Below are 14,323 nucleotides of genomic sequence, written 5' to 3'. Positions count from 1 at the left end.
CTTGCAGGCAAACAGGTAGATGAATGAATTTTCAGATGAAGTCAGATGGAACATTGGCTTATCGAACGCCTGTTTTCCATTTTGTGATTCCCTCCTCATTTAAACTATCCATCCGAAACGGGATGGACTGTTTTCTTCCTTTTCTTTTATGAGTGTTGATTCTGTCATCAGAATCTCTTCCGATGTGATGGAGGATACAGGTATAACGAGCTCAGAGTAATCTCCTGTGGGCTGCAGCACATGAATGTTATTGGCAGACCCAGGTTTAGCAGCTCCTCTCCTGTGAGTTTTAAATGGAACAGCCACAATCTAGAAACGGATCCGTACACAGATGTGTATCTTATAATTGTATCCTTTTCTCTGGAACAGCGAGAAATCCACCTCTCTTTAGATTGGTTATTTCATACAGTAGCTGTGGTCCATTTTCAATTCATCTGATCATGTTGGATTTCTTGCTAAACATACCCTGATCACTATTTATATACTTTTACATGTAACTAAGAGGACGTTTGTTTCAATAAATTGAATTTGTTTACTTATCACTGAATACATTTTCACCTACAAGTTTTCCAGAATGGTCGATTGGTTTGAATAATGAGTTAAAAAATAAGTTAACCTGTTTAAAAATGAATAAACTGTTTATAAAACTTTAAAAGTGCCTTTAACCCCATTTCAATGATATGATGGATCTGGCGCTGATAATCCCAAAGCAGTTATCAGTTTATAAATAGCGTGCTACTGTATCTATTAGATAACCAACAACAGAGAATGAACAACATTTGTTAACATGTTGTTAAGCTAGTTGTTATTAGTTAATAAGTAAATAAAAAGTGCCGGTTAACAATTCATTTTGATTTTGTACACATCATATGTTTTGGAAGACAAACATACCAAGAAGAAGCCTGCAAATGACAAATAGATCATTTAAAGAACGGTCTTATAGAACCATTTAAAAATTGATCGCATTCTCAGAATTGACAAACGAGAATTCATATTCTGTAAAGTCTTCAGTTCATCTGGAATGGGTTTACTGTTCCTGAACTATATGTGACTGGATCAGTGTCATTCTAGAACGTGCTGGATTCACCATATCAGATTCTCCATCAGGTTTTGGAAACAGATGCACGTTACAGGCTCTAAAAGCTACTGTAAAACCTTTACACAGCTGGATGAGCAATTCTGATACTGAAGGCATTCTGTGTTGTGTCTACACCATTCCACAGCTGAGGTGTGGAGGAAACTACTAATATGCCAAATGGCTGCAGTTTAATGAAATTGTGAAAGATTAGGAAGACAAAATACCATTTGCTTACTTGACTTTCTAGCATTAATTTTCGCTGTTTCAGCATTTTCTGCTCCATTTGTATTGAGCTTTTGAAAATTCACACTTTCTACAGTATATTAGAAAGGTGTTTTTTTTTACTGTGTATGTGCTTATTCTAAGAAACGTAACAAAATAAACTGCTATGCGTTGCCTTTATGGAAGTAGTGTCCATAACTTATGCAGCTGACCCAGAACTGCATATTTTGATACTATGTAGTTGTTAGAAAATAATAAATAATGCATCTAGTGACTCAGTCAATGGCACACAAGAGCTTTTAATAAACTCAGCTGCTGTATGAGAAAACACTCACTCACACAGTGGACAAAGAACATCGTTTCATTCAGGATACAAATACTGTAGTGGGTGAAATGAAAATATAACAAACCATCGGGCCTAATCAATTGATCTAAACAGTGGAGGATCTTATTACCACCCCATTCAAATGAATACAAAAACAAATCACTGAAGCTTTACAGTATGTTGTGTTGTAACAGAATGAAATCCACTATATGACCTCACTTTTCTCAGTCATTGTTGTCATTGAAGACTCACGTCATTCGATGGTCCCAGTGGTGACAGTATTTAGAACCAACACTTTTTAGATCGATTCGATATGCCCCTATATGTCTTTTATTAGTGGCTCTTCAGAAATCATGTCATGTCTTGATTATAGTACAACATGGTCTTTATAAACATCATTAAAGAAAATGTATTGGTATATGTCCATTAAATCATACTGAGTGCGTTCAAAAGAAGCCACTCCTAACTTACTGTACAGAACTTGTTTTCAGTGATCCTTTACAGTATGTCTTATCGTTACAGTCTTTATGGATACATGACAGTCCTGACAGATGCTTCTGTCAAATTAAGGAACCAAGCAGATTAAATATGCAGCTGCCAGAAAATAATATGAAAAAAAAAAGTGAACAGCTTGGCAGCATTCCACATAACCACTGGCAATACTGTATTATACTCTACTGGCTCCCTAATACCATGCTGACAACAGAAGGCTTTTTTATTTACTGTCCCATTCTGATTATCTGAAGTTAGAAGCACAAGTTGAACCAAAGAGCTTCAGTTTCGAGCCATCAAATACACAGGCCAAACCTGTCATAGCTTATTTTTTCCACTGTATGATATTGTAATAACTGAACCACACAAGTTTACTAGAATTACATTCCCTCTGAGAACAGGATACTATGTTACTGATGGGATTGTGGGTGACAGTATTGTACCGGGCTATCAAAATACTGCCAAAATAATTAGTGCCTTGTGACATCTCAAATTATTTATTATTATTTATTTCTTAGCAGACACTCTTATCCAGGGCGACTTACAATTGTTACAAGATATCACATTATTTTTACATACAATTATTATTATTATTTATTTTATTACACATTATTTTTACATACAATTACCCATTTATACAGTTGGGTTTTTACTGGAGCAATCTAGGTAAAGTACCTTGCTCAAGGGTACAGCAGCAGTGTCCCCACCTGGGATTGAACCCACAACCCTCCGGTCAAGAGTCCAGAGCCCTAACCACTACTCCACACTGCTGCCCTATGAATAGCTCCTGTTGGATATAATATATTTTTAAATTATGTGTCAATCCTAAAATTCTAGGAGTTTTAACATCTACTCTCGTGTAATGGAAATCATTATATATATATATATATATATATATATATATATATATATATATATATATATATATATATATATATATATACACACACACAAGTATTGGGGCAGTTAATACTCATTGAAGGACCCATATACATATACAAAAGTATTCTTTTCAGAAACAAAGAGTACAGGAAAGATCATCATCATAATAATATGATATATGGTTTTTAGTGAAGATTGCATTAAAAAACATATTTATTCAGATCAGAAAAGTAATTTACAAATTCAATAAGTCATGTCAGTGTCTTTCACCTAAAGAGCTTAAACCGGGCATGTAAGCTCAGCTTTTAAAAGAATTTTCATCCATGAATGCCTCTGAGCTCTAAATCATTCTCAACATATTTCTGATGAGCTGCAGCTTTATATGCCTTTAGGATAGACGCTGACTTTCCTTACAGTTTTGACACTGACACTTCATCAGCAAATAGGAGGCCTGGCTTTGGCGTCCCCTAGCCCTAGCAGCTGTATAAATTGAGCTTGACGAGCTGTGGTTCCTTGCCTACCTGGATGACACAAGTCATAGATCTAATCCGTACTTAGCCAAGATGACAGAGATAAGCACTAAGATTAGTGGGTCAGCAGTGAGGTATGGTGCCTCGTATGGAGGGAACAAGGTGTTTGGAAGCAGGAGTGGTGGAGCGTTTGGGGTCTCAAGAGCACTCGGGGCTGGAGTGGGTTCAGGGTCTGGATTTGGCATCAGAGTGGGTCTTGGAGGTGGTTATGGAGGTGGTTCAGGTGTAGGGCTTGGAGGTGGTTATGGAGGAGGTTCAGGTGTAGGGCTTGGGGGTGGTTATGGAGGTGGACTAGAGAGTGCTCTCGGCCTAGGTTTGGGCGGTGCAGGTTATGGGCTGGGTATAGGTTTGGGGGCAGGAGGGTTAGGTTTGGGAGCTGCAGGGGGAGTGAGTGGTAGAATAGCAAGCTTGAGGGCTGCAGCTGCCCCACTGAGGGCTCGATTCGGGGGGCGTAGTTTTAAGATCGGAGGTTATGGCTTCAGCCCTTCCTTCTTTGGTACCACAAGAACGGTAGAGGCAGGAATTTTGGAAATGCCTTCTATTGATCCCTCTTTGCCCTCTGTGGATGCTGTCCAAGTTACCCGCCTGAAGGAGAAAGAAGAACTGCAGTCCTTGAACAATAAATTTGCATCCTTCATAGATAAGGTATGTACAAAAGAATGTAACAAAAAATAAAAATCTTGTTTGATGCAAACTTTGTTGTTCTAGCTATTTAATGATTGAAATTCAATAAAACACAGTTTTAAATTTGTAATACAAATAAATAGGACTGAATTATATTATTCATTTCTTAGCAGACACCCTTATCCAGGCCGACTTACAATTGTTACAAGATATCACATTATTTTTACATACAATTACCCATTTATACAATTGGGTTTTTACTGGAGCAATCTAGGTAAAGTACCTTACTCAAGAGTACAGCAATGGTGTCCCCCACCTGGGATTGAACCCATGACTCTCCGGTCAAGAGTCCAGAGCCCTAACAACTACTCCACACTGCTGCCCTATTAGGGAACTTCTCTTTGGTGGGTGTAAAGAAGTACCAAATAAAAAGACAAGCAACATATTTACAGTATGGTCCAGAAGTTTCATTTCTACAGCCTTATGATCTTGTGATTCAGGTTATACTGTAGTTCAGTGCACACTGCCAGGATTCTGATTATCCATACTAACAATTAGCAGGTAATTAAATAACAGAAGAAATTATTTTTACAAACACTCCAGATTGTAATTAATTTGTATATATATCTTCTTTTTTTTAATTGCGGGGTGTGGCATGCTTACCCCAAATACACCTTTCTTTGATCCTCGCTGATACAAGCTCGCCTATTACAGGTCCGAAACCTGGAACAACAGAACGCTATCCTGAGGGCTCAGATCTCCATGTTCACAAACCCAGACCAGGCTGGACCAGGCAACACCACAGTGATCATGACCTCAGCAATCGGTGCCTACAAAGCACAGGTCGATAGCTTGACTGCCACCAAAGAGGCAATGATTGCAGAAATTACCCATTTTAATGGAGTTATTGAGGAGATCCAGACTAAGTAAGATACTACCTTTTTAAAACATATGTTCCATATATATATATATATATATATATATATATATATATATATATATATATATATATATATATATATATAGTGCTCTCTAAACATGTTGCACACATCATCAACCCCCTGTTACTTTGATCACTGTTGCAAATTGGACTGCCATCTGCAGCTAGAAATGCTTGGAACCATCTGTAGAGTTTTTAATATTCTGCAAAGATCCCATATTGGGACCATTCATGCTCCATAGAATGCCAGTAACCTTTATGAGTGGCGTTGCCATGAGATGCCAGACAGTCTTATAGTACATTAGTATAGACCTTCATGTATTGTGGATGTCTGTTTAAGAATGCAGTGCACCGTCTTGTAGAGGGTGACTGTGTGCTTGATGCCCTACTATCTTGTAGAGTGATTTTGACTGCAACATACAATGATCAGGAAATTGCCAATACCAGCTGTCTATCGATTCATGGGGCTTAAGAACTGAAGACTAGCAGGATCTGTATGTGCCTCTTTTGGCTTGCTCACTCACTGGATCTGAATCCTAATAGGGCTCTACTTGATTGCTGTTTCCAGGACAATCCATGAAACTGTCCAGCTATGATATATGATTTGTATCTCAGGGGTGGATGTCAGAGGGATGTCAGAAAATAATAATTTAGCATTTAATCAATAGGGGTTGCTTCTAATAGATCCAAACTGAACATGCCTACAATTATTTTCAGATATCAAGTGCAGGAAAGATTTAGTAAAATTGTCAATTATAAAATGAATAATATGATGATATGGTTTTGTTGGTTGAGAGCACTGTGTTCAAAAAACACATGCATTCATATCCCTTCACTCTTCAGTTACTCTCATGAGGGGTTGTGACAAAATAAAATGAATGGAGCACACAATGATTAAATGCAAATCTAAACCACAGAGGACCAGGTTAATCATGGTAAAGAACAGTGGCTGTAATGACAGAAATATTACTAAGCATTACCAAATAAGACATATTTAACTGGGAATTTTAAAGCATGCATCCAAAACTGAAATAAAATGATGAACGAAAGAAGCTGTGATACTAATGTAACACTCATTTATGTAGTGCACTAATTGATTGGAACAGTTTTAAGACTCCCATTGCTTATGTCTTTTGTAATAGATGCTTTATGTGTTATTCCTAAAGGTATGAAGCAGAGACAGCAAGCACAAAGACACTGGAGCTGGAATGGACCACACTGAAAGAGGTGAAGTGGATTATTTTTATAATACACTTTTGTTCATTTAATTCTTCAGAACACTGGAAAATGTGTTTGTTAATTTTTTATGTAAATGTATCTAATTACTGTGCATTTACATAATAGTTACATAGTAAATACATGTGCACTTGTATCTGTTAGGTTTAGAGTTAGGGTTAGGATTAGGGTCAGGGTTATATCATGCAAAACATTTTTACGTAAAATAAGTACATTGTAACTATGGATAATAACATTGTAATTATGTGTAAGTACATATGTAAGTAATGACTATGCAATTACACAGTCATTAGAGACACTTAATGTAAAGTGTTACCAAACATTTAGAATTGCTTTAGAGCACTGACAATGTGACAGCATCAAACGCTAGAGAGTTTAACACTAAACTGAGTTCAACAGCTGCAAAGTTTTGAATATTTCAATATTTTCTTGCAGGAAGTGGACAACTTATACTTGACCATTTTTGAATTGCAAACCAGCATAACTAGTATTGAAGATCAGATCATCTTTTCCAAGCAGATTTATGAAGCTGTAAGTATAAATGTTACGGCCAAAGTATTCTTTAGTGCTTTATTATGTTAGAAGAAAGGACTGTCAAGAGTTTGCCAGAATACTCTAAATATAGCCTGCAGTCTCTTGTTCCTTTATAGGATTCCTGTATGTTTTGCTCCTGAGGGCTTTCTTGTACAGTCTTATTCTGTTTAGGTTCTATAAAGAATTATTCTTATACATGATTAAATTGGTTTTACTCCTGTCTGAAATGTTGCCTTTACTCTTCCATTCATTTCTAGACAAGCCCCTTTTGTTTGTATAACATTAAGTAATATTGTATTTTTTTGTTGTTGTTGTGAATTCCCAAATGGAGAAAAATGAATGCACCAGTAATTAATTAAAAGTCCATGTAAAAATAGAAGAAATGTCCTTGCTGTTTGAGCTGAATACAATATGCCCTTTTGAGATTTGCAGAATTGATGCAGTACGTATATACTATTAGACTATTAGTCATTTCATCAGTCATGGAAATTCAAATGATCTGAAAGTCTTTCAGCACTATCTTAAGCCTTGCTAAGCTAAAATCAATCCGATTCCCACAGCGAATGCTAATGAGGGTATCGGCTGTGCATGTTAAGGACTGTTTAAGTGGTGGTGTTATGAATTCCAGTGAATGTGTCCTAAAACCTAAAGTGTACTGATCCCCAGCCTAGACTTCACAATGAATGTTCTATTTGTGGAACCCATTCTACCCTCCAGTAAGTTTTGGGACAGGTGCAGAAGTGCATTCCTGCAACTTCTACTAAGTTATTTGGTTTGTGAACTGTTAAAAATGTGCTTCTATATTATCTGTATCTTAGAAAGTAAAGGAGGTGAGGAGCATCGTAAGCGGTGGGGTGAAAGCAGCTTTCTCCATTTCGGTTGACAACGCGGCCCAGGCTTTGGACCTGACCGCAGCATTGGGTGATGTGAAGTCCCACTACGAGGCCCTGGCCATGAGAAGCAAGCATGAGTCCTTATCCGCGGTCCAGACCAAGGTAAACTAAACTGGTTAGACTTGGTCTCCCCCCCCCCCCATTAAGTGCTGGAATGGAGTTATATCAGAAAATACCAGCAATTAAGCTCTTCTGGCAAATTCCCTGATGAGACCCCAGCTCATTAAATGCTTGCCTATGAGTGCTGATTTGTTCCACAGCTGTAAAAATAGTCTTAGCCATCGTTATTATGAAAAAGGACAACACTATGACCTACATCGACAGTACATACACCTTTATATATACAAATGTAAGTATGACATGTATGTACAGGCGCCTCCACTATGTATTCCCAGGGTTTATTACATACAGTTTGTAGAGGACAGAAAAATATCAGGAACCTTACAAATTTCTATTTCTGTTTATCTAAACACACTTCATGACTAAATGTCATAGACTGTCTGTCTGGACATTGTTAATGCTAGCTCTGAATAACTCCTTGTTTTTGTTTTTTGTACTGGTTCAAGATCTCCATGGTGTCAGGTGCTTCACAGCCCAATATCCAGGCCCTGACCTCAACAAAAGAGGAACTCAGACTTTATAAACTCCAGATTGATTCTGTCATCAGAGAGGTTGATCGACTAAAAGCACTGGTATGTATTTAAGAATAACACTTTAAAATGTGCTGCATCAAAGGATGTAGAACCCATTCCTGCCGAATGATCTGTTATTGAAGCCTTGTGTGGAAGAAGTAAAAATTGTATTTTGTCTTGGCAGTTACTGCCTTATAGAACTGAAGTAAAACTTCACTCTTAGGTATATGTATCTTTTTAGTGGCTATTACTGCTGCTATCATTAAAACCAGGGTGCATCCTCCTCGTAGCATTTTAAAATATGTTCCAGTTCGCATAAATAAAGGTTGTAATAATGATTTTACTATAAATGTATGAAAGTGTGGAATTCCCCATAAACGGATGATTACTCCATAGTATCCACTAGCAAATGGATAATATTGTGATACACTGATGGTATATTGTGATTTGCCTTCCAGAACATGCAGCTGGAATCCCAAGTAACAGAGTCTGAATCCAGTTCAAGCAACAATACAGAACAGTACCAGGAACAGGTTGTCACACTCAAATCTCAGCTGGACGACCTCAGAAAGGTACTGACTGCCTTCTCCAATTTTCTGAGCAGCTTGAGTCCTGCTTGTCTAATCATTCCTACCTGAAGAAGTGTTGTTTTAAGCTTCAGTATGAGGAGAGGTTAAAATAATGAAATCTTCTAGTAAAAGCACTGCCGCGTGGTGTGCAGGGTGAGTTACCGAAGGGAGAGTCGCATTAGCTCTGGTGCTCCTGTGGGTTACGGAGGCAAAACCTTAGGGACTGTTTCTCCTCATTGCACTACAATGAACCCTGCTGGCGAGGCGGACACCTGCAGGACTGGCATTTGTCTTCCAGAGGTCGGTAGCTCGCTGACATCCGCTCTTCAGTTCCTAGGTGTAAAAGAGGAAGCTGGCTCAGTCGTGGGATCGGAGGACACCCACTTCAGTTCTCCTGAGCTGTGTGGGGAATTTCTGCGGTGAGGGGGAAAATGATTAGACGCTTCAAATAGTGTAAAAATCAGGGGTAAAATAATTGGGCACCTAGAAAAAAGGGGGTTCAATTGCTTTTACAAAATCCGAAATTGTGTCGTCGTTACTTCACACTTAGCACGTAGAGTAGGATGAGAGGGCACAAATGACATCTGAGAAAACCAGTTATGATTGCAGTAGTAGTAACTAGAACTATTCAATTTGATCCCTTAACTGGTGCAAATGCTGCCTAATGGACAAGCCTGCATGGCTTGAACAGCCTCTTCTCGTGTCACAGCGTTCCTTGTGTTCATACGTATGCTCCTATGTCGGCACATTTGTAAATAATTTATTAACTTTTATCTTGTAGCAAATTGCCCATTATGGCCAAGAATACCAAGAACTGTTGGCAAGCAAGATGGCGTTGGACGTGGAGATCACTGCATACAGGAAGCTTTTGGACAGTGAGGAGACTAGGTACGCTTTATCAAACAAAATTCCTCCTTTTCAATAATGTTCTACCTTCACCACCACACCACATACAGTACATACAACACAACTCAGTTACAATGCCAAACTGCAAATTGCCAATAACACCAAAGAAAATAGAGCTCTTGTGTGCAGACATACTTGTTTTCCTTAAAATGACCCATTTGCTTTCTATAAGAATTCTGTTGTGCTCAGTCAAGTTTCTTCTTGTCTCTCATATTCCTTTCACAAATTGTCATTAAGTTTGGTCACTCAGTACTACGCTACAGTCTCTGTGCAGTGCAGGTAATGCTGCTCACTAGTAAGAATGGAGATTTTTTTTGATAAACTGGGCAGGGTGGTTATAAGATTTCCAAAGCTGTACGGTATTTGCTACCAGTTTTAGGACTTTACAAGATGGACATGAGTTGTGGATGCTGTATAAAGTTGTAACCCGGATACCTCTGTTTGTCATTGCAGGCTGAGCTCAGGAGGTGGGATCACCGTTCACATGTCCAAGAGTGTGGTAGGAGGAGGAGGAGGAGGAGGAGGAGGAGCTGGAGCTGGAGCTGGCCTTGCTCTGGGAGGTGGTGGAGGAGGCTATGGCTTTGGCGGAGGCTATGGTTTTGGAGGAGGCCTGGGTCTTGGAGGAGGCTTTGGCCTTGGAGGAGGTGGAGGTCTGGCCATTGGAGGGGGTTTGGGATCTGGGCTTGGCCTCAGCCTTGGTGGTGCTTCTCTTGGAATCAGCGGCGGTGGTGGCGGCAGCAGCAGCAGCTACATGTATTCAGACCGTTTGTCATCCAGTCTTAATTCCAGTTCAGGTAAATACGAGCACTCTTAGCTGAAGGTAGTTGTTTTTTTCCCCAAATGCATATAGGTCATTCATCTTGCGTCAATATATCTGTATCAGTTCATCAGTTTAGAGCATATTTGTAAAGGGGCTGTTGTCTAGAATCATATTTCAATAAGATCCTTCTTTTTTATATTACAAACACAAAAAGAAAAAAACTTTGGCAGCAGTGCAATTACAAAAACTATTTGTAACACATTTGTGAGATTTATATTACAGTAAACTAACTTTTCTGACTAGCTCCATCTAACAACCAGTCACCTTTTTGACAGTCTGGGTGAATTTGAGAAAATGTGTCATGACCAAGTCTGTAGTGGTGGTTGTAATACTTTAAAAGAGTTCCACTGTGCTTTCTAGCAGTTACAGTAAGCTAAGATACCCACTTGTAGAGTAAAATCAAGGGCACACATAAACCATAACTGATGGAGTCAATGGTACTTAGCTGTTAATTTGATCAACCTGCATGTATACCCTGCTGGGATAATCCACAGCTGAATGTTATTGAACCAGACTATAGCACTGGGAAATCTCTTTAGTTTACATCAGGTACATGTATCCCAGGATCACACCAACAAATAGGCGGTTGATGAAATGCACTAATCAAATCCATAGGTGACTTATACAAACACAGTGCACGCTGATACAATCACTCCACAGCCCTCTGTAAAGACAGTAATGATCAGCACCCAAGCAAAAAGTTTCTTGCCGAAAGAGCGTTTACTGAAAAATTGAAAATAGTCGATTAAAAATGCAACAGCAGCTGTGCACCAACCATGAACTGTATCTTAAAGCAGGTTTTAAAAGCACTGCAGTCATTAAATGAATTTGTTTTTGCCTGCATTTGACATATTTTGGGCTTGAATTTTTGTGGTTTTATTTTGTGTTCATTTTGGGGGGGGGGGGGGGGATTATCATTTTTTTATTATTAATTGGCAAAATTTTCGGTTATTAAAAATAAATACCACTCAATCACATACATTTTCAGTTTCTATAACACATTGAAGGTGCGTTTCACTAACACACATACAAGCAATAATTTACTGTGTTGCAGTGAGGATGTCCACAGGATTCCAGCAATGTAGAGCTGTGCATGCATTTTGAATCCGAGAATTGTGTGAAGTAACAGATTTCATTTTGCTCCCCTTTACCTCCCACAGTTCATGTTTTTTTTTCTGACCATCCCATCGTATGACTATAGCATACTGTAGTCATTAATCTCATCATACAATAAGTTATTTAATTTTTTTCCTAAGATTAAACATTCATCATGGTACTCTGATTAACGTTTGATATTTATGAATTAGTTGAAACATAACTGTACAGCAGTTTTATATTTACAATAACCTTTTCGGTTCATCGCTGAATAAAACCGTAATGCCATGTTGCTGCTTTGTTTGGGTTCGTGGTCGTTAAGCCCGTTCCTAAGCAAATTATGCATTGACACAAGTGACGTGTATTACGTAGTGCACAAAATGAATGATTGGTCCGTTGCAATGTCTTTGCACACTGGCCGCCTTCAGAAAGACGTTTTCTTTATGCAGAAGGAGAGAAGTGCATGACTGACAATATTTTAAATATGTTGCCAAAACCCATGTTTATCAGTTTAAAAAAAATAAAACCAAATCTTCTAAATAGGTCTTCGGGGGTGTTTTTTTTTTCGGTTATTATACACTAAAACCAAAAGCCCTATACATATTCAAATGTATTTGGCTTTAATAACCTCATTGATTTTTTTTTCTGTTTCAGTTTCCTCCTACTAAAAAATGCCAGAGGAAAACATATTACAGACACCGACAACTTCAGGGATCTTCTGAGGCATCTTTCTTTACTTGCGACAATACCGATCCTCTGCATGAATGTCAAACAGGATAATGGATTCAATGGAAAAGGATCTTCCTTGGGGGCTTTCAGCCGCACAAGGTTGTTCATTGTGTGCCTGGTAACCTGTAGCCATTCCTCTTAATAATGGCAAGCTACTTTGATGCTGAATTCTCATACATTTTATGCATTTCAAGTAAAGTGGTTGTTCTACCTGCACTTGCTCCCCAAATAAAAAGCTAATCCATCAGTTGGTTTCAAGAATAACAGCTCATTAATGATAACGGATAGTGGCTGAACTCAGTGGATAAATCATCTTGCCTTAAAAATAGTCATCCTGTATTTTAAAGATCCGCATCACAATATTTAAGTTCAGTCTAGTGCATGAAGCAGAACAATGTGGAATTGGATTCTGATGTAAATCCACACAGTATGTTGGCCCTTACATGTGCAATGTACAATGGCTGCAGCCTTTGAGCTCTTTTTTCAAAATCTATCCCAGCAGGGGAAATTGGTGTTATGACTTATTTTGTTAATGGTCATCAGGATTTCTTTTTTCTAGTGAGAGGTATCCTGGATATTCCACTCCCTGAGACCACTGTGTGAACACAAACAATAAGAAAAGGTTACAGAGGACCACACTAAGACTTTTCACACTGCACATTGTAACACAAAATAAAACCAGAGCATTACAAACCAGATTATATAAAATAACCATTATTTGCATGCGTTATAAGCACACTAACATTAAAATTTTGTTTAAAAAAATAATATAAAACAAAATAAAATTGTGTATTAGTCATTATTACCACGATCTTATTTATTTTGTTAAATTAGGTTATATCATAAATAAGGCCTCTTAAAAAATTTTTAAAAAATAGCCTATTCAAAAAATGGATTTCGTAATTATGATTATTTGTAATCTGGATAAATGTAATCCTGCAGTGACATTTTTTGAAAAACCGGATCAAAATGATCCAGATAAAAGTAATCTTGATCACAAAACATAGGATTACAAAATCCGAATCACTTTGATCCAGATTAAAAGTTTTGAAAAACCGGCCCCAGGTGATGCTGCTGTAAAATGTTATAAAAGGAATCATCAGTGGCTTATCTCAGTGGGTGTAGGTTTATCAAATCAAGCACTTTGATTCTGATAGTTTTTAGTGGTCTCAAGCGAACCTGGAGGCAGCCAAACTAATTTAAATTAACATAGAATCAAGTAAAGCAGTGTGCAGTATTTGCTTGTTGTATGTTGTTGTTACTTTATTAACATATAAATATTTGTCTTCCAGTTTCCCATTTTAGATGCCCCTCAAGTTTCAATATACACTGCATACACAGTGCAGCTGCTTTTAAATCTATATACAGTGTATTATATTTAAATGAACACATAACAGCAAATTAATAAAAAAAAAAATACATTTACCCAGGAATAAATGAAAATGTCTCCTAATGTATGTACAATAAACATATTAACTAAAGTCAAATACAATTCTAGATAGTTTGCCTTCTCTGCAGATGTACAGGCTAATGGAATATTGTAAGAATCTCCTGTTTCTAAAAATGACTGGAGTTTACACGTCATTTTTATAATTGTTCAAAATTAAGAAATAAACAGCTTGCTTAAGAGTCCTCAAATACAATTAATAGTTGTTTGATCCTTATAGTCTGGAGTAAACTGTGATCCAGGCTATAAGGAAGCTTCAGTTACATGAAAAGATAATTGGGAGTCTGTGCAACATACTGCCCCCTAATTTCCGAAATAGCAGCGAACACCAAAAGCTTTTTCAGCTTGTCCAATTTGGATCTCATGCCA

General features: G+C 37.8%; 1 protein-coding gene across 1 annotated transcript; it reads left to right on the top strand.

Moving 5' to 3' along the window:
- Positions 1–3,504: 3,504 nt before the first annotated feature.
- LOC117972917 (thread biopolymer filament subunit alpha-like) lies at positions 3,505–12,754 on the top strand. Its single transcript, XM_059031063.1, has 10 exons — positions 3,505–4,174; positions 4,868–5,079; positions 6,260–6,320; positions 6,765–6,860; positions 7,682–7,858; positions 8,323–8,448; positions 8,847–8,960; positions 9,739–9,845; positions 10,317–10,657; positions 12,433–12,754. The coding sequence occupies exons 1-10, from the start codon at positions 3,563–3,565 to the stop codon at positions 12,444–12,446; spliced, it is 1,860 nt and encodes a 619-aa protein (XP_058887046.1). The 5' UTR covers positions 3,505–3,562; the 3' UTR covers positions 12,447–12,754.
- Positions 12,755–14,323: the final 1,569 nt, after the last annotated feature.

This window comes from Acipenser ruthenus, chromosome 9, assembly GCF_902713425.1.
Source record: "Acipenser ruthenus chromosome 9, fAciRut3.2 maternal haplotype, whole genome shotgun sequence".
Classification (NCBI taxonomy): domain Eukaryota; kingdom Metazoa; phylum Chordata; class Actinopteri; order Acipenseriformes; family Acipenseridae; genus Acipenser; species Acipenser ruthenus.
Note: the sequence above shows the minus strand (reverse complement) of the source record. Positions and strands in the feature narration are given on the sequence as shown.

Excerpts from the sequence above, each read along its gene's own strand:
- LOC117972917 (XM_059031063.1), top strand. The coding sequence starts at position 3,563 with ATGACAGAGATAAGCACTAAGATTAGTGGGTCAGCAGTGAGGTATGGT. Across the intron at positions 4,175-4,867 it reads TTGCATCCTTCATAGATAAG|GTCCGAAACCTGGAACAACA; the intron begins GTATGTACAAAA and ends CGCCTATTACAG. Across the intron at positions 8,449-8,846 it reads TTGATCGACTAAAAGCACTG|AACATGCAGCTGGAATCCCA; the intron begins GTATGTATTTAA and ends TTTGCCTTCCAG.